The sequence below is a fragment of the Misgurnus anguillicaudatus genome, chromosome 21 (genome assembly GCF_027580225.2).
Source record: "Misgurnus anguillicaudatus chromosome 21, ASM2758022v2, whole genome shotgun sequence".
Classification (NCBI taxonomy): domain Eukaryota; kingdom Metazoa; phylum Chordata; class Actinopteri; order Cypriniformes; family Cobitidae; genus Misgurnus; species Misgurnus anguillicaudatus.
In genome coordinates, this window is record NC_073357.2 from 35,628,016 (window position 1) to 35,650,928 (window position 22,913).

Sequence of the window (22,913 nt, forward strand, 5' to 3'; positions counted from 1 at the left end):
AAATGTCAACAAAATTTGGGTGTTACAGATTCTCGTTACCGCAAAAGGAACTAATTGTGACATCCTTTTTCAAACACAGAAACAACTAAATATTTTCCTATTGGCCCTTATAGTGCAAGATGTTTATGCAGAGCCACAGATAATATTACCACAACAGAGTTGAGAACCATCTCTTGTGCACCACTCGTGCTGCCGGATCCTCTCAATACTGGGATTAGTCCTTTGGGGAAATTGATACATTATTTGTCTTTTAGTCTGAGTTGATCCATCTGTTATCAATAGCCCTTGACTTCAACTCCTTTCATCTTTGATCATATAAAATAAACATGAAGTCATTCAAAGAACATTGGATAAAGGTCTAGAACTGAATTTAAAACTGGTCTGAAATGAATTCATCTTATTCTTCTAATCTTGAATGTTCAATTCTGGTCTGGCCCTAGCCTGCATGAATACATAAAACTCAAAGGTGATTGAAATGGGCAAATCTATAAAAAAAGAAGCTTCAATTGCTTGGATTTGATTCAGAGTGACATTCACCTTGAATTTATTCTCTGAGGACCCTGCCAGGCTTTTAGCACATCATATGTATTTTTACTTGAACATAACAAGTGGTTTAAAGGTTTGTGTTTTTATGCAATTTGTTTTACTGTCTTTCCACCGTATTTATAACAGCATTGAGCATCATTACAGAGAAAAGATGAGAGCTCTCCTTTCAGTCTGGTCCCTTGCTTTTATCTTCTGTTTCCTATTTTGACATCTCTCTGAAACAACTGACATTTGTGTATGACTTTGAGACATGTTGCCATGGAGACAGTAAGTCTATATGGTGTTTAACTGCATATTTAACAGACTGATGAGGTGCCAGATCTAAAACCGTAATAAATTGAATGCACAATAGACATTTTATGATGTATAAACCACATTTTACTTAAAGTGGAGGCTCTTTTAAGTAAAAAAACACAGAAAATAATTTTTGAGCAGTACTCCAGCTTTTCCACATTGAATGCATACTAGAAAACACGGACACTTATTTTTTACTTTTTTCATAAAAGTACATTTTCAAATATTTGTATTTCATCAGTGTTTTCCTTTGGAAAACATACATTCCAAAGCATATTATCTTATATTATTATATTGTTAATTTTTACTCCAATACATTTCATTACAAGTTTTTGGTTTATATTTAATATTTAAGTACATTAAACATCTATTATTTTTTTACTTTTGCTTAAGTAAAAAGTACTTTCGAACCAAAGAAAAGTAAAAAAGTACAAAAAAATTTTATGTAATTAAATCAATTGTAATATGCAATATAAAAGGAATACACAGTATGATTCTATTAAAATGAAGTGAACATTTTTTAGTAAAGTAAAGTACTTTTTTCCCAAGACAAACACTCTGATAAAGCACAGTTGATTGGAAAATGTAACTAAAATACTTAAGTAGTGTCCACCTCTGCAAAAACAACAGTATTCTGAGAGGGGACGAGGCTGCGGAGTCTTTAGCGCCCCCATCTGCCACAGATGTGTAATAGGTAAAACACACTTCGGTAAAAATCTATTAAAAATGAATGAATGAACGAATGAATGAATTTTATGAGCATACAGTACTCATGTGAAATTTCATATAAAACGAGTAAAAGGCAAGACACAGACTTGGTATTGTTTGTTTTTAAAACCACAATAATACAATAATAATGACCAAAATAACAAACTGAGTTAAAAAGTTTCCAGTAAAGTTTAATTCTTCAATTAATACAATTTGCATGGCATATGGGTGTGTAACAACATGAGCATGAGTAAATGATAACATAATTTTCATTTTGGGGTGAACACTCTTAAAATGTATTAGTATCAAAAGTTTAATCTTTACATATGATTCTTTTTTATGAAATAGTCTTGTGGTTTTAATTGGAAGCCAGAATCTGGTCCACCCAGTCACGGAGCTCTGTGACACGGGCATACACACCAGGGATAGTGGTGTCACAGCGACTACTTCCCCAGGACACAATACCAACCAGTGTCCATGCGCCATCCTTCTGACACACCAGAGGACCACCAGAGTCACCCTAAACAGATTGGAAAGAGAGAGAGGGATATTCTTTCAATGTTAACATTCTATTAATTAGAAAATAAAAATGTTGAATATATTAAATTTAAATATTGACACTTTATAGAGTTAAGAGATAGAGGTAGAGAGTCATACCATGCAAGAGGAGGCACCAGCTGCACCCGCACAGATCATGACATCACTGATGTTGCTTCCCCAGTAGTTTTTGCAGTCTTCATTAGACAACAGGGGCAGGGCAACCTGCTGGAGCTCATTTGGAGTAAACAAAGCTATGGCAAAACAGAGAGAAAGAGCAATAAAGAGTTAATATATGTAATATCTGTCACTTGTATTTAATTAGACATCTGATCTGACCTGAAATAACCACAATATAAGGATGTTTTGGTGCTGTATGTGTATAAAATTAGTTACAAGGCTTAATTGAATTGCACATTTTAGCACTTAAATTATAACTTACATTAGAAATATATAAATGTAAGTAAGCGTTCAACCTCTGCATATGCCTTTATATGATCTTGTTTGTGAACCTGTTTCTTTTAATCTAAAACCAAAGTATTAAGTAGAGATACCATTGTATCTGGTGACACCCCAACCACTCGTCACACAGGTCATGCCAGGAGCAAATACATCAGAAGTTTCAGCAAGACAGACAGGGGAGACGTGATCGACCAGGGAAGCGGGGGAAGCCAGCTTCACCAATGCAATGTCATTGTTGATGGTATTAGGGTCCCACTCAGGGTGGGTGAACACCTATAATTCACATAATTGCTTTATAAATACCAGATTTTTTAAAAACACATAAGTAAGTAAATATATTTGTCAACCAAAACAAAGCCAATAATATTTTGTTCTCACTTTCGCCACTTTCATAGTTTGTATAGCTTCCTCAGTCTGAGAGCTTGCTTTGTTGTGCTCTCCCAGGATCACACGGTGACTGGTTCTGCAGAAGAGTCCCAGAAGTTATGTAATCTATACCATTTTTATTCATACATAATGTAATGGCTCCACTGTGTTGGACTAAGGAAAATAAATCTGAGAGATACTATCTTTGTCCAGAATATTTATTGCAGATGAATTTTTGCAATACTGAGAATGTGGCAACAGACAAAAAATATTCTGGTATACATCAAATCATAGAAAGTAGATGATGCCGTAAAAGAAAAGAATGTTAAATAGTATACATCATATAGAGCATAATACTTGGCAGAAATAGTGAAGAAGTAAATGTAGGGATATATATTTAATCCTACACATATGTGAATTAAATAATATGATTTAATTTTACCTCACACTGCAGTGAGCAGCAGTCACCACCCAATTCTCATTGATCAAAGACCCACCACAGAAGTGCCAGCCAAAGATGTCCTGCAAATTGAAACCGACAAAAAACAATACTAGTCACAAATGATTATTTTAGGTGTGTAGTAATTTGCAGGTTGATGTCAACACTGATGTGAAACATTGTTAGCTGTCACAGTACCTGCAGAGACACCTGCCATGGCCAGGAATGAGGCATTGCTTCCTCACCATTTACAATGCGAGAATAGCCACTGACAACAGGGGAAATGGCAGGAACGCCACAGCCTGAAAACAAAAGAGGTGAACAGGGATAAGAATGGATGCAAAAAATACTTTAAATGACACAAATGATAGGAAGTTTACACAAGCATCTAAGAAACTGTGAATATCATTATATAAATAAAATATAAAAATTTAACTGAACTATTTTCATTTAATAAAAAAATGGAAATGAAATCTAAGAATATTTTCTCACCATAGGCTGCACCAAGGAAGGCAAAGCAGGACAACAGCCACAAGAAAGACATTTTGGAAAAAACCCTGTCTTATTTACAGCAGTAAGCCCTATTTAACCCTTACCAGTGATGACACGAGGAGCAGGTGTGGCGAAAAATTAATTCTCGTAGTCTGCACAGCTGCTTGTCACCTGTGCACAATCCTACTTTTCTCACCACTGTATCTTAGCATAAGTTGCAACCCTGTATCACAAAATTACGTACCTATAGTGACGTAAATTTTTGAGTCTTTTCCGTGACACTGACACATTTTTCCGCCGTTTTGAGTGAACATGTCACATATTTATGATTACGTGTCATTGTCACGTATTTGTTACTCAACTGTTTGGTCCTATTTTCAAACCGTTGACGCTTCGGTTTAGGGTTAGATTTGGGGTTTGCGTTAGGAAGTCACTTTAAGTATTGGTTTATACCTTTTTTCATGATTTTTTTATATTTTATGATTTTTAAACCATTGTCGCCTGGCTAGGGTTTGGGTAAGGATGTCATTTTATGCACTCTAAAAATGGCTGGGTTATTCTCCACCCATAATGGGTAAATATTGGACAGAACACATGATGGGCCAAAAATTTACCAATGCTGGGCTATTTTAACCCAACTGCTGGGTTATTATACCCCATGGTTGCATAACAACAACCCAACATTGGGTCATTTTTTACCCAACACGTGTTCTGTCCAACATTTACCCATTATAATGGGTCAAAAATAACCCAGCGATTTGTAGAGCGTGTAAATCTAACCCTAAACCAGTGCTTCTCAAATAGTGGGGCGGGACCCCCAGGGGGGGCTCGAAGCGACACCAGGGGGGGCGCGCGAGACCCCGGGGAAAATACTTTTTCAGGAAGTGATTTTTTTGCACCGTCACTTAAAGACATTACACCCCAATCACGCTGATAAGCCGCTTGTGTTTTTTATTATTATTTATTGATTATATTTAATTTAATTTTTCAGTATCAAATGGTCAAAAAATATTATACTTTAAATAAGGATTGATTTTTTTTATTTCAGGCAAATTGATGCATTTTAAGTCTTTTCTGTTACAGACTAAAAAACAATGTTAATAAAGTTATTCTTTGTTGTAAGTTGATCGATATTTCTTTTTTTGTGTTTTCTTTTTGTGTTTTCTCAATGTTAATAAGGATACAATGTTTTGCAGATGTGTAATTTTATAGACAAATTATACTATTTACAGTCGCAGCGGAGAGTTGGGGGGCGCGAAATGTTTACTTCTTCCTAGGGGGGGCGTGACAGACAATAATTGAGAAGCACTGCCCTAAACCGAAGCTACAATGGTAAGAAATTAGGACAAAAAAGTTGAGCAACCAACACGTGACAGTGACAAGTAAACAGTGACATGTTCACGCAAAAGGCGGAAAAACGTGTCAGTGTCACGGAAAAAACTCACAAATTTACATGGCAACGTGTCACAAACTCTTGATATTAAATATTTGATTTTTTTGTGACCCTATCCTTGAAAGATTTCACTTTAATTTCAATCTTTAACATGGCCCTACTTAGTCAATATTAAAGTATTTGATGAACATATAGTACTTGTCCAGAGTATTGTCTTATTTTTGATGTAGGTGATGTATAAAACTCTCCATAAACTCTTCATTAATTGATAAGTTAATAATACTTACCTAAATATTTTACAAAGCAACCCTAATGTAAAGTTTTACAATTTTTTCTTTATCTTTTTATACAGTATTAATCATTATAAGCAGACAACTTATAACTGATATGTTAACATTTCATTTGTCTGTTTTTTAAATAAACAAGTACATTATCCGACAAAAGGAATGAGCATAACTTTTTTATGTTTTAGCTAGCATAAAATTATTAATTCAATTACAAAACACCATTTGTGTGTCACAGCAAATCTAATCTTCTTTTTTTGGATACATGAACATATTATTATTAAAAATAAATGTTTTATCAGTAACAGTATTTACAACTGCAGTGGCAACATACAATATACAGTGCATAAAGTACAGTAAAAATGAATTGCAAATGCTAGTTATTTTATGTTTTCTTGTTCCCTTTTTTTCTGGTCATGAACTCATGACTATCAGAATTTTCCACTTTTAAACATGGAAATTTTCCTCTATATTCAATTTTATCGCAAGAGATTGAGATTACAAACATGAGCAGGTGACAAGTTCACACAGTACATGCACGTTCATAGCCACAGTATTTTGCAACTGAAGCAAATATACAGAAAGTTGTCTGGTATATAAAAGCCCCAAGAGTTGGTGTGACATTTCAAAGATCTCAGCTCAGAAATGGCCTTCTTGTGGATCCTGTCGTGTCTTGCTTTCATCGGGGCAGCCTATGGTATGTTGGTCTTAAGTTTTAATCTGTAACATGCTACGTTTGAGGTCAGTTGAATGAAGAATGCGTTTAAATTGATATCAAAAGTTCAGCCAATAATTATTTATATTTTTAAGGCTGTGGTGTTCCTGCCATCACCCCTGTCATCACCGGTTACTCCAGGATTGTGAATGGAGAGGAGGCAGTGCCACACTCATGGCCCTGGCAGGTGTCTTTGCAGGTACAATCAGACATCTTTATTTGCCAATGACATGTGTATAATAGAATGTTGCATGAGTTAGGAATAACTAATAGCTAATAACTAAATAAAAGTCATGTTTTTAATAAGGACTCTACTGGCTTCCATTTCTGTGGTGGCTCCCTGATCAGTGAGATGTGGGTTGTGACTGCTGCTCATTGCAATCCAAGGTACTGTAAGACAGCATTCAAATTATAATGCCCTCATAAACCTACAGGCTCTTTATTATTATTATGCCACATTTCATTACAGGACAAGTGCAGTATTCAGTTCAATATCTAATGATTTCTATAAAACATTTTTTAATAGGACCTCTCATCGTGTCATCCTGGGTGAGCATGATCGTTCTTCCAATGCTGAGGCCATTCAGGTCATGGCTGTTGGCAAGGTAAAAAAATTTATACTTATTTTTCTAAACAGAACAGGAATTCTGTCCCAGAATGGCTTTTAAATTCAAATGCTTAGTTCTTGAAATTGTTTACTCAAAGGTCTTCAAGCATCCTAACTACAACAGCTTCACCATCAACAATGACATCACTCTCATCAAGTTGGCTACCCCTGCTCAGCTCAGCATGCAGGTGTCTCCCGTGTGCCTTGCTGAAACAAACGACAACTTCCCCGGAGGAATGAAGTGTGTGACATCTGGATGGGGCCTGACCAGATACAATGGTAGATTCATTTTATTCTCACAGCATACAAAAATACAAAACTTTTGTGATTTGAAGCACATTATAATGTGTTTTATTCTAATATTTATTTTCCACTTAAACCATATTTTCACATATACAACCATAAACCAACTATTTAAAGTAGATTCAGTTTCCTTGTAGAGCTCTTACTTCCAATCTTTCATAGAATTTCTGTACTTCAGACTCATGCTTTGCGCCAGCACTCATAATGCATGACATTTCAATATAACCCAAACATTTAAGTTACCTTACTGTAATCCCTAGCAGCAATAGTCTTTATGTATCATGTAAAACATAATCTATCTTTGCATTTCAGCCCCTGATACCCCTGCTCTGCTCCAGCAGGCCAGTCTGCCTCTGCTCACCAACGATGACTGCAAGCGTTTCTGGGGTACCAACATTACTGACCTTATGATCTGTGCTGGTGCCTCTGGTGCCTCTTCTTGCATGGTAAGTCTCACAGTTTACTTTTCTGTTTTAGCATTCTGTTCTTCACCTTAAATTTCTGACTCATTGTTGTTGTTTCAGGGTGATTCTGGTGGTCCTCTGGTCTGTCAGAAGGATGGCGCCTGGACTTTGGTTGGTATCGTGTCATGGGGCAGCAGCACCTGCTCAACCAGCTCGCCTGGAGTGTATGCTCGTGTCACCAAACTCCGTGCCTGGGTTGACCAGACCATTGCTGCTAACTAAGCGAGCTGTTGTGGTTGATACATTTCAGACATAAAGTTAATCAATAAAGAAAAACAATAAAAAATCTACCTATGCTTGTTTTTTAAATGTTAATGATTTTATTCACAAAGGCTTTGAGAGGCCTGCACAAGGTGAAAATTCTGTGCCAGACAAATAAACTTTTTTTTAAAATGCATTTTTTCAACATTTTAGTTTAAACCAAATAAATTAGTCTGTTCTCTCATTAATTTCTACAGAATAGTGACAAATTATTCTTTAGGTTTTATCTTAAATAAAAAGAAGATTTTTATTCTCATAATACTTGAAGTTCAAAAAACCCTGTTATTTACTTAAAACTTAACGTTTTAAGTGTAAATAAGTAATGTTGCTGTAATTTTAGCGTCAGTTGCATAGCCAACCATTACCTCTATTCAATATTAAGTAGGTTACGTTTCAGCAATTTTGCTCCATATAGGAATACCCTGTTAGCAAACTAGTAAACTGCTAGCGGACTCCTACACATGCAACGCTGGCACTTATCCACTCTTTCCCAGGAAGTTTCCCAACTCCTCTCCCAGTTGAGGAAGAGGTAATCAGATAAAGAGCATCACAGTTTGATTTCAAGCACTCATTTTACTTTGATTTCTTTCTCTGACATAATCTTCCTCATTCATTATAATATCATTTTCCACAGAATGCCCTTTACATTATATATGATGATTTTATGTAGAAAACAGTAAACAACAAATAAATACTTTAAATGGGGTTTCACAGGCAGGTTTATAACTATCTACAGTGTATGAAGCTAAATGTTTTTGTGTTAAGGTTCATTCACACCATAGAACATAAGAATGTTGCATTTTCTCTGAATATTTGATTTTTATTAAATATTTTATTACATTTACATTTGCACAATAAACATCTGCTAGCTACAGCTATAGTAGGTCTCTGATGTAATACTGATACCTAAGCAATAGCAAAAAGTAATAGGTCAGTATTAAATTGCAAACAAAGATTTTGAGCTAAGTTGGCTTATATGTTTGGTGCAAAATGAGTGTGGTAAGAGGCCCAACTTTATATTTTTTATAGGGCCCAAAATTGTTAGTGAGTAAAACGCTAAATTCAGCACTTCTAATGTTAATGTAACTAATGATTTTGAATTAACTATTTGTAATAAGTCATTTCAATGTTTATGTTTTTATCTTGACTAGTGATGAGTTGCTGTAACTTAAAATAAGGTTGAGTTAGCTTAACTTTTTTTGTACCAATAAGTGATGACGGCTGGTACTGAGATCTCAAATTGCTCATTGTGAGTTTCATAAATCAATGTGCTTTACTTTTGTTTTAGGAGAAAACATTATAAAGGAAACCCAAAAAGGTTACACTTTACTTTAAGGGGTGTTCATGCGACTGACATGACACCTTCATAATCATGACATGACACGTGTCATGAACATGAAGATGATTTTATGCATATTTATTAATAAATATTAATATTTTATTAACTGTCATTAAGTGCCATTTGTTCATTTTTGATGCAAAGATGACATTGCTTGAGATGTCTTGTTATGAAATTTAGACATAAACCAATACATCACAACTCGACATAAACATGTCATAGCAGAATAATTATCAAACTTAAGAAGCTTTATGGGTTAACAATACATTAAACTGTCATTCAAATTTTATTAAGTGTTGATACTATATGTCAAATAATTTTAAATACCTTAACAAAATGCAAGAGACACATCAAAAGACTATACTTAACTTTATCTACGTGCACAATACATAAAAAACTGACAACTAACAGAACTTGTTCTTCCTCAAACAGAGGGTTCTACATTGTATTGTTTTCATTTCATTTTAAGTGATTTGGTCTCCAAATGCAATAAAATATCATTTAAAATACAATTTTAATCATTATTATTATTATTATTATTATTGAATTATTGATTTTACTTGTTAAACACATGAAGGAAACTTAAATAAAACATTATGAACTGAAGAATATTCATGATGTTGTTATAAAACTATATGACAGAGTATTTATTTTTAATGACAAATTATATTTGTACCAGTTGAGGTCAAGAAAAATATTCATAACACTGTTATAAAACTATATGACAGAGTATTAACACAAAAAAATTGTATCACTGTTAAAAAGTGGCCAGTTATGTTGTCTTGGTAATGTCAAGTTGTCATGACAAGTTATGATGTATTGGTTAATGTCAAGTTGTCATAACAAAGACATCTCAACATCTCAAACAATGTCATCTTTGCACCAAAAATGACATAATTAAACAAATTGCACTTAATGACAGTTGTCATCATCCGAATGTCAAAAGTTCATGAAAATTTAACATCACATTAGTTAACAATTTTTGAGTTGACTTACATAAAAAAAACTTACAAAAGTGAAGGCAATCAGTTGGCAAGTTCTGCCAACTTATCTAGGTTTTCATTGTGTCCATATCATGCTGTTGCTTCTAATACATTCATTGATAAATTAATACATGTAAAATAAAATTGCTTATGCTCTCTGAAAGAATTGGGGAGATGGTTGATGTCTCAAATAGCAAAACAGATAAAATGAGTTATTTCGAGGGATACATCAGTTGGTAATGTCAGTCTGAAGAATACTGCAATTTGCAATTCCATTTGCAATGTGCAAAATGTGATTATGTACATTTTTAGTGTTTTTCATATAAGCAAGTGGTGGCCTGTGAACATTTTCATGTCCTGGGAATTGATGCAGATGTTGATGTAGAGGACTTGTAAATGGAACCATGTGTTTATCAGTATGAATGAATATAGAAAGGGTGTTCAGGGCTACTGCAATTAAAATATATGGAGCGAGACAAATGTGAATTAGAACATTTTCTAATAAAACGTACATCTATTTCAACACTCTCTTATTTTAAAAAAATATTATATGAAATATCAGCCACCGTAGGGGTATGTGAAGTACATTATGTCAAGGTCATTTCCAGTCAACACTTATTATCAACTATTTCCATTAGCATTGACGTGTCAGGCTTTCACATCTGATACATTGACTAACACAATGTAAACACAGATGTCCATATATTCTACAATATAGAAAGAATTTTGAATCATTTTAAATAGAATGACATTCTACGTGAAGCAGAATTAATTGCATGCAGTCTTGGAAATGAATGTCTGAAACTAGAGTGCAGATGGAGCCTTATCTGCAGGGTAAAAATAACTTTTGCAAGGTGTACAATCTCCCAGAGTGGTTAAGATAAAAAGTCCAGAATATTATTTGGGGATTGGGTATAAAAGACCCCACATTAGCAGGCATGCTTTAACTCCAGCAATGGCCTTCCTCTGGATCCTCTCCTGTCTTGCCTTCATCAGTACAGCCTATGGTATGATCCTCTCGTTCCTATAGCAAGACACTTTAATACCTGCATTTAAGTTTTTCCTAATGAATATTTCAGTCATTCATTGAAAAATGATCTGAAATTACTTTTCTCCTCCAGGCTGTGGCAATCCTGCCATCTCACCTGTCATCACTGGCTACTCCAGGATTGTAAATGGTGAGGAGGCAGTGCCACACTCTTGGCCCTGGCAGGTGTCTCTGCAGGTAAAAATTAACATCATCGGCCATCTTAAAGGGTCTTGTGACAATCAGTCTATAATGATCATTTGTAAATTCACATTATGTTTGTTACAGGATTACTCTGGCTGGCACTTCTGTGGTGGTTCCTTGATCAGTGAATATTGGGTTGTGACAGCTGCTCATTGTGATGTGAGGTAACACAGCATTCAAGAGCAAACCTAATACACTAAAAAAACTATTGTGAAAGGTAATTAATATTGAATTATATCAGTTACTGTATAACAATAGATTACAGAAATACTGAATAATATTTTGATATTTATACTGACCTGCTTCTAGAGTTAATGGGGATATTTTGGTTATAGGACCTCTCATCGCGTCATCCTGGGTGAGCATGACCGTTCCTCCAACTCTGAGCCCATTCAGACCATGACTGTTGGCAAGGTGTGCATCTCTCATTATAATTGTATCAAGGAAATTTGAAGTGGATGAATACTGTAGATGCATAAATACATGATTGCTAAGTTGTCTATATTTTCTTTGTCAAAGGTCTTCAAGCATCCTAACTACAACAGTTTCACCATCAGCAATGACATCACTTTGATCAAGTTGGCCACCCCTGCTAAGCTCAGCATGCAGGTGTCTCCTGTGTGCCTTGCTGAAACAAGCGACAACTTTCCAGGAGGAATGAAATGTGTGACCACTGGATGGGGCCTGACCAGATACAACTCTAGGTTCATTTTTTACAATATTATGATGTTTCAGTTCCATTTTCAATGTAATTATGTTGCTTGTGTCATCATGTTCTTAGTTTAAATGTGTAAGAAAGTCAAACCAAATAGATGATCATCTACTCTACTATGCCCCATTCTCTTGACTGATTCATTTTCCACTGTATGTTTATTGAAATGTGTTTTCTAATCTTTCATTGCGTTTCAGCTAGCACTACCCCTCCTCGCCTCCAGCAGGCCACTCTGCCTCTGCTTACCAATGATGACTGCCAGCGTTTCTGGGGAAACAAAATCACTGATGTGATGATCTGTGCTGGTGCCGCTGGTGCTTCTTCTTGCATGGGTGAGCTGCCCCAAATTAACGAACTACTAGAAACTATAAATCATCTTAATAAAGGCTATAAATTTTATTATAGCATTCCTTGCTTTTGTTTCATCTGTTACTTACATTAATCACATTTTTAACAGTATGCTTACTGATTACAAACTCTCTTATGTGTGTTTCAGGGTGATTCTGGTGGTCCTCTGGTCTGTCAGAAGGATGACGCCTGGACCCTGGTTGGTATCGTTTCATGGGGTAGCAGCACCTGTTCAACCTCTACTCCTGCAGTATATGCCCGTGTCACCAAGCTCCGTGATTGGATTGACCAGACCATTGCTTCAAACTAAATTGGTACTATTTTAATTTTTCTCAGTAGTAAAAATATGTCCTCACTTTTGCTTTCACTTTCCTGGATAAAGATCTGTTGATAAAGAAATAGGTGATATTCTGTATATTTGTTCTAAAATATATTTCTAAATTTCTGACTAATTGTTTTAGGGTGATCATGTTGGCCCTTTGGTCTTCATCAGAAGGGTGACACCTGGACTCTGGTTTGAATTGTGTCAGGGCAGCAGCACCTGCTGAACCAGCATGTCTGGAGTGTGCTCGTGTCACTAAACTCAATGGCTGGATTGACCAGACTATTGCTGCTAACTAAGGCAGCCATTTTGGTTCATACATTTCTTACATAAAGTAAATCAATAAAGAAAATCAATAAAGAACATTTACCTCCATGCTTGTTTTATGTACATGCTGTAATGATTTTATTCACTTAGAATTTAACTACACGCACAGACGCGCACGCACGTGCCCACACGCGCACGCGTACACACACACATTCTGGTTTCCATGTTCATTCCATAGACGTAATGCATTTCATGCCATACAAACTGTATATTCTATTCCCCTAACCTACCCCATTCCCTAACCACAACCATCACAGAAACCCTTCTGCTACTTCACATTTTCAAGAAACATCACTTTGTTTGATTTATAAGCTTGTTTTCTCATGGGGACATCAAAATGTCCCCACAAGGTCACAAAAACACTGGTATTCCTATCTTTTACCAATTGTCCCCACAACATGATAATTACCAGGTACACACACACACACACACACACACACACACACACACACACACACACACACACACACACACACACACTTTCTCTAACCCAACCCCTAGTTTCACGTGATTAAAACGTTTTTTCCCCCAAAATATGTCCCCAAAAGGTAAAAAATTACTGTGCCAGAAAAATAGTTGGGACAGATTTGTAATTTATTCAATATTTTAATTTAATAATAAATTAAATTATCTTAATAAATGCTACAGAATAATGAAAAATTATTCTTACAGTAATACACACCATGGACTTTTGTTTTTTAAATTTGAATAGATTAGGTTTTATCCAAAAATAATAAGAAATTTATTTTCATGATTTGAAGTTTACTTTAAGAAAATCCTGTTATTTATGAACAACTTGTTGATAAATATAACTTGTTGTTGTGTAAATAAGTGAGTAAGACTCAAAGAGCTATAAACATCCCAATAATTCACTATGAATCTGCCCTAAAGTGTTTTTATAATCACTGTATCCATCACATATGACATCATATCAGCACTGACCCATTATATGCAATGATTCCTAAAACATTAAATCCTTACAGCACTTCTGTAAACCCGAAAGTTCGAAATAGTTAAAAAGATTAAATAGTGTAAACTTAATTTCATGAAAAACATACTAACTTAAATGTGTAAATTCCTTTGACATAATTTTCATTTTGAGTTAATTTAATTGTTAATTTTAAAATAGTTGTCTCTTAAGCGCCACTTAAAGGAATAATTTCACTATTTATTTTCGTCTCAACATTACAGTTTTTTACAATTGCTATGACAGATTTTTCAATACTTTTAACAAGTTTTCAAAACTCTTAACACAGTTAGCACTACATCCACCTATGTAAGCTATACTATTAACACATTTCTTGTTGGTTTAACACAAAATGCATACAATTAACAAAAATTTAAGATGCTTTAACTTCTTTTACAGACAAGCTCAAACAAGACCAAAACAATAGATTTTAAATGTCAAATTTACAAATGCTTTCACACAGCATGTCAAAATAGATAACATCATGTGCTAAACCTCACTTATAGTCAAAGTAAACAGCTGTTTATATGATGAATTGAAACATAAATATATCCCCTGTATTTTATTCCATTGGGATTGAAAAACAACTTATTGTACCAATGCAAATATATAAATCACAGCTGATTCCCACCTAGGAAACACACTCAGGTTCTTTCAATTGCATGACTATATAGTATACAATAGTGTAAAGGACGGCCTCTTTAGGTCCATCTTGTGTGGAAAAGGAACAATATGAGCAACACAAAAAATAAGATATATGGCTGCACAAGTCAACTGAAGACCACCAGGTCAAGGGGAAGATTTTCCTCCAGTCCCACCTGGATGCAATAGATGGTGCATTCCCAGACATCACACCTGAACACTGTCAGAAGTGGATAAGACATGGCAAAATGTTCTTCACAAGATGCCTTGCCAGAGAAAATCAGGTGTAATGTGAATGAGAACATGTGGCCAAATAGAAACGCAATAGATTAGATGATGAGATTTTCTTTTTTGCTTTATTCTTCAGTGGCTTTTTCTGTTTGTATTTGTTTATTTTTACTTTTTTACTGTAAATGTAAGTAATATTGAATATCTTGCAGTAATGTCCTGTTGCAGTCCTTTACTGCAACAATTATGTCTACTTTTTTTATAAAACATACTCTAAGATGGATGATTCATTTTTGTCTTGAATTGCTGCAGCAAAACAAACATAATACATGCATTTACTAAACCCAACTAAACAAAAATATAAAAAGTTTTCAAAAAAACTCTATAACCTATAATCTATAATCTACTACAGTCTATAAGGACAGACTTACACATAAACGTATGCAGTTTTTGTTTTTCCACCTTATGTTTGTGTTTTTCATGACATTGTGTTATGATTGACTAAATGTTTTTGTTGTAAGAGAACATGTGTTGGTGATCTGGTATAACTAGTTGATTCTGAAACATATTTACAGTGTTTTTGTAAACAGTGTAAGAGTTTAGTTTACAATGTGTGATTTTGAGGATAAAATTAATTGTTTTGCCAGTTGTGTGTTTTAGGTGTGTTGGTGCGTTAAGAGTTTAGAAAATTTGTTAAAAGTATTGAAAAAAGTGTCATAGCAATCGTAAAAAACTGTATTGTGTAAGTCTCTGATGAGCTGACAAAAAAATATTTAGGTTTTGATTCAAACTAACAAGAAATGATTTTAATATTTGTCAATTTAACATAATTGAAAAAAGTTAATTAAACACGATAGGTTAAGAAGACTACAGTTCCCAGCATGGTTGCACAATGTACATTTTTGCACATCAATTTTTAAGTATAATCAACTTGGATTTACAAGTCATTTTTAAACTTTTTTATGTCGAGTGATGAGTTGCTAACGTATAAAATAAGGTTGAATTAGTTAAAGCCACAATAAAAGTTTAACGAAAAACTAAAAGTATGTAGTTAACACTCAAAAAAACGTTAAATGAACATTAAACATTAACAAGTTTTTATCCTTACATAAAACTTGTATTACATAACCCTAAAATAAAAACTAAAATAAAGCCTCATGCAATGCCTTCTGGAAAACAAAATCTGAAGGAAAAATCAGAAAAAAGTTGATGAGGATTTCTAGTTCCCAGAATGCTTAGCATGGAGCTGTTATTTTATAATTTTATATTCATACAATTTGAAATAAAATTGTGACAAATAGTAGTTGATACTAATATTATATTATAAATCAATGGGTATGTTATTTGCTCAAAATACAACAAATCCTTGAGGTTTAAATTGAAAATCATACATGTCATTATTGAAAAAATATACCCCAATATAATTTCATAGACCAATAAAATAATGTTTACCTGTTGCCATTAGAGATGCTAATTTAGTTAACGCATCTTTGTGTCGTACATTTGGGGGAAAGGACAAACAACCTAAACAATCGTATGGGTTGGAGAATAGGGCAGAAACTTGCAGGTGCAGCTTCGATGTTTTACTCAAATAGACTTTTTTATGTCCTGGGAATTGATGCAGATGTTGATGTAGAGGACTTAAAAATTGAACCATGTGTTTATCAGTGCGAATGAAAATAGAAAACATGTTCAGGACTATGCAGTCAAAATTAAATGAAAATATAAGGAGACACATGTGAATTATAACATTTTCTAATAAAACTTACAAGTTTTAAAATTCTATAAAAAGAAAAAAATATTATTATGAAATAACCATACCAGCAGCTGTAAGGATACGTGAAATACAGTCAAGGTCATCTCCAGTAAACAATTATTATCAACTATTTCCATTTACATAGCATTGAAGTGTTACGATTAACACAATATTAACACAGATGTTCATATTTTACTATTAAAAGACTTTTTAATCATTTTGAATAGAATGTAAATGTGTGTTAATGTGGTTAATAATATAATATAATAATAAATTAATATATGAAGGATTTAAAGCAACTGGAAATTATAGTGCAGATGAACCCTTATCTTTGTAGGGTAAAAAAATAATCTTTTTTGCAAGGTGTACAATCTCCCAGAGTGGTGAGATAAAATGTCCAGAATATAATTGGGGATTGGGTATAAAAGATCCCACATGATCAGGCACGCTCTATATCCAGCAATGGCCTTCCTCTGGATACTCTCCTGCCTTGCCTTCGCTAGTACAGCCTATGGTACATACTATAACAAGAATATCTGCTTTTAAGTTTTCTCTGACTTTAAATTAATATTTCAGTCATTCATTGAAAAATAATATGAAGACACTTTTTTCTTCCAGCTGGCTGTGGCAATCCTGCCATCTCACCTGTCATCACTGGCTACTCCAGGATTGTGAATGGTGAGGAGGCACGGCCTCACTCTTGGCCCTGGCAGGTGTCTCTGCAGGTAATAATGGGCCTCTTAAAGGGTCTTCTGACAATCAGTCTTCAATGAATTTGTACATTTACATTATGTTTGTCACAGGACTACTCTGGTTGGCACTTCTGTGGTGGCTCCTTGATCAGTGAATATTGGGTTGTGACAGCTGCTCACTGTGATGTGACGTAAGACAGCATTCAAGAGCAAACCTAATACACTAACACACAATATATACAGAGAGAGTTTTTAAATATAATAAAATGAATTGTGAATAATATCAGTTACTGTATAATAATAGATTACAGATATGCTGTATTATACTCTGATATTTAGTTAATGTGGATATTTTGGTTATAGGACCTCTCATCGCGTCATCCTGGGTGAGCATGACCGTTCTTCCAACTCTGAGCCCATTCAGACCATGACTGTTGGCAAGGTGTGTATCTCTGTATCACATTGGGGCAAAGGAAATGAACCAGATGAATAGCTGCAAAAAAAGTGATTGCTAATCTGTCTATATTTTCTTCTTAAAGGTCTTCAGGCATCCTAACCACAGTAGCTACACCAAAAGCAATGATGTCACTCTGATCAAGTTGGCCACCCCTGCTAAGCTCACCACGCAGGTGTCTCCTGTGTGCCTTCCTAAAACAAGTGACAACTTCCCTGGAGGAATGTCATGTATGACTACTGGATGGGGCCTGACCAGATACAATTCTAGGTTCATTTTTTACAATATGATCATGTTTCAGTTCCATTTTTTCATTGTATATAAGTATTGTAGCCTTGTCAAATTTAAGCTATTCTCAGTTTTGAAGCAAATTAAAATGTATGATCATCTATACTCTACTATGCATCTTAACTGATTCATTTTAGTATGTATGTATGTTTATTGTAATGTGCTTTCCAATTTTTCATTGCATTTCAGCCAGCACTACCCCTCCTCGCCTCCAGCAGGCCACTCTGCCTTTGCTAAACAATAGTGACTGCCAGAACTTCTGGGGAAGTAAAATCACTGACACCATGATCTGTGCTGGTGCCGCTGGTGCTTCGTCTTGCATGGGTGAGCTGCCCCAACTTAATGAACTGCTAGAAACCATGTTACCAGTGCTATGTCAGTTAATGAAGAAGTTAAATTCCATTGTAGCATTCCTTGCTTTTGTTTCATCTGTTACTTACATTAATCACATTTTTAACAGTATGCTGATTACAAACTCTCTTATGTGTGTTTCAGGGTGATTCTGGTGGTCCTCTGGTCTGTCAGAAGGATGGCACCTGGACTCTGGTTGGTATCGTGTCATGGGGTACCAGCACCTGCTCAATCTCTACTCCTGCGGTGTATGGCCGTGTCACCAAGTTTCGTGACTGGATTGACCAGACCATTGCTTCAAACTAAATTCATACTGTTTTTACTTTTAAAATAATAAAAATGCATGTCCTCACTTTTGCTTTCCCCTTTCTCTGTCTGTTAATAAAGACTTTATATAGGTGATATAAAATATTCTGTATTTTTTATAAGAAATATTTGTATAACAATCACACCATCAGTCAAACGTTTTTCAAATGCATGACATTTTTAGTTTTGTACTAACTTTTATATACGTTTTCTAATTAATTCAATCAGTACTGATGTATTTCAACAATAACTAGACTTACTTTATGCAATAACCCTGGTTTATTGAAATTACATATACAAAATATTTAAGACAACATTAAAGTAACATTGCAATAAAATTTCACTTTAGATTTGTGCATATGATATTTGCATAAATAATAAGAAACCTTATTGTGGATAATGTAATGCTGTATTTAGAAGTATGTCTGCACTGTCCATATTCACATTCATTGGCTGTATAAGCTGTAAATGTACACAGCCATTAACCAGTTCAGGGAAATGCCTGGCTCTATGCATGATCGTGTTTGCAGGTGTGGTCCATGCTGCGACAGTAACAGAAAGCCTTGAAGAAGCGACAGTAGCACGTATCGCAGGGGTTGCAGCAAGGGAGGTGGTGGCCCAGGCAGGACTGCTGATGCGGGATACAGCGACTGGGGGAGCGAGTGCCTCTTCTCTGCAGCTGCACAGCTTTACCCACGTCCTGTGGCCATGGCAACAACAAAGAAATGAGAAATATATATATAATCACCATTATCATTTTTATCAGGGTTTGCTCTTTCATACTGCAGCTCAGAACGCTGAGTGAAGTGTTCATTTATTTATCATTGGTCCATTTGGTCTGAAAATAATGAAAATAACTGCATGGGTTTCCCTCCAAGTCCTCTCAACGTTAACCATAAATTCTCTCCCAATCTTCAACCGATCAGACTAACTTTTAGTCTCTATATTGAGCTACAAAAAAAAAAAAACTTTAACGTCAACACATTACCATACACTGTAAGTAAAACTTGTCAAAAATTGTACCCTAGATGTCACTGGGGTGGTACCCTTTCAAAAGTTCATATTACCTTAGAGCAGTGCTTCTCCCCCCCTAGGAATTTTGGGTAAACATTTTGCGCCCCCCCAACTCTCTGCCGCGACTGTAAATAGTATAATTTGTCTATAAAATTACACATCTGCAAAACATTGTATCCTTATTAGCATTGAGAAAACAGAAAAAGAAAACACAAAAAAAGAAATATTGATCAACTTACAACAAAGAATAACTTTATTAACATTGTTTTTTAGTCTGTAACAGAAAAGACTTAAAATGCATCAATTTGCCTGAAATAAAAAAATCAATCCTTATTTAAAGTATAATATTTTTTACCATTTGATACTGAAAAATTAAATATAATCAATAAATAATAATAAAAAACACAAGCGGCTTATCAGCGTGATTGGGGTGTAATGTCTTTAAAAATCACTTCCTGAAAAAGTATTTTCCCTGGGGTCTCGCGCGCCCCCCCTGGTGTCGCTTCGAGCCCCCACTGGGGGTCCCGCCCCACTATTTGAGAACCACTGCCTTACAGGTACATATTGGTACCAAAGAGAGCTAATTAGCACTCCAAAGATATATTTTAGTATTTTAAAGGTACATAGTGGTACCAAATGTATACATATCTGTACCTAATGGCTTAGACATACATGTACTGAACTGGGGTACACATTTTGATTATTTTTTAACAGTGTAGGTAGCTTTATCTTATATGGTCCTCCTATCTCAGACAATAAGTGACATTTAGTCATACAAAACAAGATTGTTTCACATATGTATTGTCTGAAATGATGTGAAGGACAAACATAAAGGTTACATTTTTAAATTAAAATAGGTTCAAGAGAATAACTGAGATCACAGTTGATCAATCAGTGCTGAACCATTGCTTAAAGCAGAACATAGCGTCTATAATCAATTTAAAAGTAAGTTCTGTAAGTCGCTTGATTTTGAATGCACATACTAAATGTCAATCATTACCTCATCATAGAAGCCAAGATCCTCTATCGGTTTTTCTTCTGCTGAGCTTATTTCAAATTGATACGGATCGACTTCAGGTAGAAAGTCTTCACAGTGCATAACAAAAAGATCCAAACACACACAGCATTAAAAGCAGCCAAATATATATAATTACATGCACTCAAATATTTCTAAAAAAAATAACAAAATGTAATTATGACTTATAAAAACATAATTATTTAAACATATGTCAACATTTCTGTTTCACAATTTAAACTTTGAAGACCATTCTTCAAATGTATCAACAGAAAATAATTCACTTAAAAAAATAAAATAACTTACCTGTATCAGAAAAGCTAAATGAACTTTGACTGCGCTTCAGGTTTGGATGTGATGCCATCACCATGACATTCATCATAATCCAGCAGAAAAACACTGTGTTCGGCATCCTACCCAACTCGCATGTAAGATTAAATTCAGCCACACTTTCGATGATCTGCTTGAACCTTTTCACTGAAGAAAAGAAAGAATTCAAGTTAGAAATACAAAATGAGATGAAACCTTTCTAAGACAGTTATACATATTTGTGTGTGTAAATATTTTTGTTAACATTGTCATTTGTGTGGGGTTGTGTGTGCACCTACATGTTTAAATGAAGTGTCTGTATTTTACCTACCTGCAGTGTTCAGCGTTTTTATCAGAGGACGGCAAAACACTTCTTGATTTATAAGGCAGCTTCTTGAAGTGGGACCACATGGTCCTGATCAGTGGACGGAGGTGTGGCCTTTTGTGCCTAGTTCAACCACATAACACACACATCCATTCAACACACAATGGAATTATACTTATAATTTATTTTCATTGATACGTTATAAGGAACTTGCAAACTGTAATTTGTTTAAATGGAGTACATTAAATTAAAGGGATTTGGGTATTTGAAAGGCTGTACACATATGGTGTACTCCCATTTGATGTGTTGTTTCAAAAGATTTCTAAACATTGACGTAACCAACCTATCTAAGGTAAATTAAAACATTATTTCAAATGATGGTGTATGGCAGAACATGGAAATTAATGTACATTTGTCCCAAGAAAATTCAATTCTGTGAACTCAGCACTGCTCTTTGATAAACCCTGGTTGCTACAAGATTAAATGTTGATCAATTTTCTTTCAGAAACACTCAGTCCATTATTTGTTCAGATATGTCATTATGTCTTCCAAATAACAGGATATGAACAGAAATCAGCTTAATTCAATATAAGCTAAAAGCTCATCATGTTTTAAATAGCAACATGTATTTGGTGAAATGGCATCATTCATTCACAGTTTAGCTTTACACAAACACACTCACTCTCTTTTATCCAAAAATGCATTTTGAATTAAAAGATACACGTTTTTATCAGCATGTTTCCTGGGTTTAAACCAATTACCTTTTGTGATGCTAATGCAATGCTCTACCACATCGAAGCTGCAAAATCTGAAAATAAACCTTAATGCAGTGAAACTGAATTTTGACACTTGACATCCTAAACGGTTGTCCTTTTTTAGCCTTTAACACCATTCTTTGAAAATATGAAATAACATAATTGGCATGCTGCTTTAGTCACTTATTTTGCTGTTGTACAAGGAAATAACACTTTTACATGCAATAAATCTAACCTCCATCTCATAAGTTCATGCTCATAAGTGTTTTTCCTCACAAATGGATGCTGTATTGCGTCATGATCATTAAAACAGCAGGCTGGAGTCATCAGTTGACTGCAGATGTATTAGCTTCAAAACCTGCAGGGTAATGAAGTGTTTAGTGGTTAGTGCACAAGAGGGCCATCATTACTTCAATATGGTGTATCTTGGTGTAGTCGGGGTGATACGCACGTATACTTACTTTTTCCGCATGGTTGTTTGTGTATAGCGACTTCTACGGATTAATTTGCGTATACCCACTTGTTTTGCCGCAAAAAATCAAAATGTTTAAAGAATACTTAGAGAAAGATAGAAATATATTTCTTGCTGTCACAAGAAAGCTTACTACTGACAATCTTTCTAAATGTCAGAATTTTAGTACGGTACTTACATAAATAATTAACTAAAACAGAAAACTA

At 34.7% G+C, this 22,913-nt stretch overlaps 5 protein-coding genes across 5 annotated transcripts; 3 read left to right on the plus strand and 2 right to left on the minus strand.

The window, feature by feature from the left end:
- Window positions 1-1,718: 1,718 nt before the first annotated feature.
- On the minus strand, window positions 1,719-3,999 carry ctrb.3 (chymotrypsinogen B, tandem duplicate 3). The gene is made up of 7 exons (XM_055205235.2): window positions 3,845-3,999; window positions 3,551-3,654; window positions 3,356-3,435; window positions 2,926-3,010; window positions 2,640-2,820; window positions 2,206-2,339; window positions 1,719-2,068 (listed from the first exon to the last, which is right to left on the minus strand). Exons 1-7 carry the CDS (start codon window positions 3,894-3,896, stop codon window positions 1,907-1,909), a joined length of 798 nt encoding a protein of 265 aa, XP_055061210.2. The 5' UTR covers window positions 3,897-3,999; the 3' UTR covers window positions 1,719-1,906.
- Window positions 4,000-6,060: 2,061 nt separating this feature from the next.
- Window positions 6,061-8,007, plus strand: LOC129444547 (chymotrypsin A). Its single transcript, XM_055205281.2, has 7 exons — window positions 6,061-6,218; window positions 6,332-6,435; window positions 6,544-6,623; window positions 6,763-6,841; window positions 6,942-7,122; window positions 7,459-7,592; window positions 7,671-8,007. Exons 1-7 carry the CDS (start codon window positions 6,167-6,169, stop codon window positions 7,830-7,832), a joined length of 792 nt encoding a protein of 263 aa, XP_055061256.2. The 5' UTR covers window positions 6,061-6,166; the 3' UTR covers window positions 7,833-8,007.
- Window positions 8,008-11,041: 3,034 nt separating this feature from the next.
- Window positions 11,042-13,169, plus strand: LOC129444525 (chymotrypsin A). Its single transcript, XM_073859028.1, has 8 exons — window positions 11,042-11,200; window positions 11,315-11,418; window positions 11,509-11,588; window positions 11,760-11,838; window positions 11,944-12,128; window positions 12,338-12,466; window positions 12,632-12,798; window positions 12,946-13,169. Exons 1-7 carry the CDS (start codon window positions 11,149-11,151, stop codon window positions 12,792-12,794), a joined length of 792 nt encoding a protein of 263 aa, XP_073715129.1. The 5' UTR covers window positions 11,042-11,148; the 3' UTR covers window positions 12,795-12,798; window positions 12,946-13,169.
- A 3,914-nt stretch (window positions 13,170-17,083) lies between these two features.
- On the plus strand, window positions 17,084-18,863 carry LOC129444540 (chymotrypsin A). Its single transcript, XM_073859027.1, has 7 exons — window positions 17,084-17,240; window positions 17,345-17,451; window positions 17,530-17,609; window positions 17,782-17,860; window positions 17,958-18,142; window positions 18,354-18,482; window positions 18,655-18,863. The coding sequence occupies exons 1-7, from the start codon at window positions 17,162-17,164 to the stop codon at window positions 18,815-18,817; spliced, it is 822 nt and encodes a 273-aa protein (XP_073715128.1). The 5' UTR covers window positions 17,084-17,161; the 3' UTR covers window positions 18,818-18,863.
- Window positions 18,864-19,057: 194 nt separating this feature from the next.
- agrp (agouti related neuropeptide) lies at window positions 19,058-22,774 on the minus strand. The gene is made up of 6 exons (XM_073859029.1): window positions 22,697-22,774; window positions 22,471-22,593; window positions 21,487-21,603; window positions 21,153-21,323; window positions 20,832-20,917; window positions 19,058-19,517 (listed from the first exon to the last, which is right to left on the minus strand). The coding sequence occupies exons 4-6, from the start codon at window positions 21,256-21,258 to the stop codon at window positions 19,326-19,328; spliced, it is 384 nt and encodes a 127-aa protein (XP_073715130.1). The 5' UTR covers window positions 21,259-21,323; window positions 21,487-21,603; window positions 22,471-22,593; window positions 22,697-22,774; the 3' UTR covers window positions 19,058-19,325.
- Between the last annotated feature and the right edge of the window lie 139 nt (window positions 22,775-22,913).

What these genes read in the sequence shown, in the direction of transcription:
- ctrb.3 (XM_055205235.2), bottom strand. Translation starts at nt 3,896, where the DNA reads ATGTCTTTCTTGTGGCTGTTGTCCTGCTTTGCCTTCCTTGGTGCAGCC. An exon ending in CTTCCTTGGTGCAGCCTATG is followed by an intron (nt 3,655 to 3,844) that starts GTGAGAAAATAT and finishes TTTTGTTTTCAG; the next exon opens with GCTGTGGCGTTCCTGCCATT. An exon ending in GGGTGTCACCAGATACAATG is followed by an intron (nt 2,340 to 2,639) that starts GTATCTCTACTT and finishes GTTTTGCCATAG; the next exon opens with CTTTGTTTACTCCAAATGAG.
- LOC129444547 (XM_055205281.2), top strand. Translation starts at nt 6,167, where the DNA reads ATGGCCTTCTTGTGGATCCTGTCGTGTCTTGCTTTCATCGGGGCAGCC. An exon ending in TTTCATCGGGGCAGCCTATG is followed by an intron (nt 6,219 to 6,331) that starts GTATGTTGGTCT and finishes TATATTTTTAAG; the next exon opens with GCTGTGGTGTTCCTGCCATC. An exon ending in GCTGCTCATTGCAATCCAAG is followed by an intron (nt 6,624 to 6,762) that starts GTACTGTAAGAC and finishes ATTTTTTAATAG; the next exon opens with GACCTCTCATCGTGTCATCC.
- LOC129444525 (XM_073859028.1), top strand. Translation starts at nt 11,149, where the DNA reads ATGGCCTTCCTCTGGATCCTCTCCTGTCTTGCCTTCATCAGTACAGCC. An exon ending in CTTCATCAGTACAGCCTATG is followed by an intron (nt 11,201 to 11,314) that starts GTATGATCCTCT and finishes TTTCTCCTCCAG; the next exon opens with GCTGTGGCAATCCTGCCATC. An exon ending in AGACCATGACTGTTGGCAAG is followed by an intron (nt 11,839 to 11,943) that starts GTGTGCATCTCT and finishes TCTTTGTCAAAG; the next exon opens with GTCTTCAAGCATCCTAACTA.
- LOC129444540 (XM_073859027.1), top strand. Translation starts at nt 17,162, where the DNA reads ATGATCAGGCACGCTCTATATCCAGCAATGGCCTTCCTCTGGATACTC. An exon ending in CCTGGCAGGTGTCTCTGCAG is followed by an intron (nt 17,452 to 17,529) that starts GTAATAATGGGC and finishes TGTTTGTCACAG; the next exon opens with GACTACTCTGGTTGGCACTT. An exon ending in GCTGGTGCTTCGTCTTGCAT is followed by an intron (nt 18,483 to 18,654) that starts GGGTGAGCTGCC and finishes ATGTGTGTTTCA; the next exon opens with GGGTGATTCTGGTGGTCCTC.
- agrp (XM_073859029.1), bottom strand. Translation starts at nt 21,258, where the DNA reads ATGCCGAACACAGTGTTTTTCTGCTGGATTATGATGAATGTCATGGTG. An exon ending in ATTTAGCTTTTCTGATACAG is followed by an intron (nt 20,918 to 21,152) that starts GTAAGTTATTTT and finishes TGCACTGTGAAG; the next exon opens with ACTTTCTACCTGAAGTCGAT. An exon ending in ATCTTGGCTTCTATGATGAG is followed by an intron (nt 19,518 to 20,831) that starts GTAATGATTGAC and finishes CCATGGCCACAG; the next exon opens with GACGTGGGTAAAGCTGTGCA.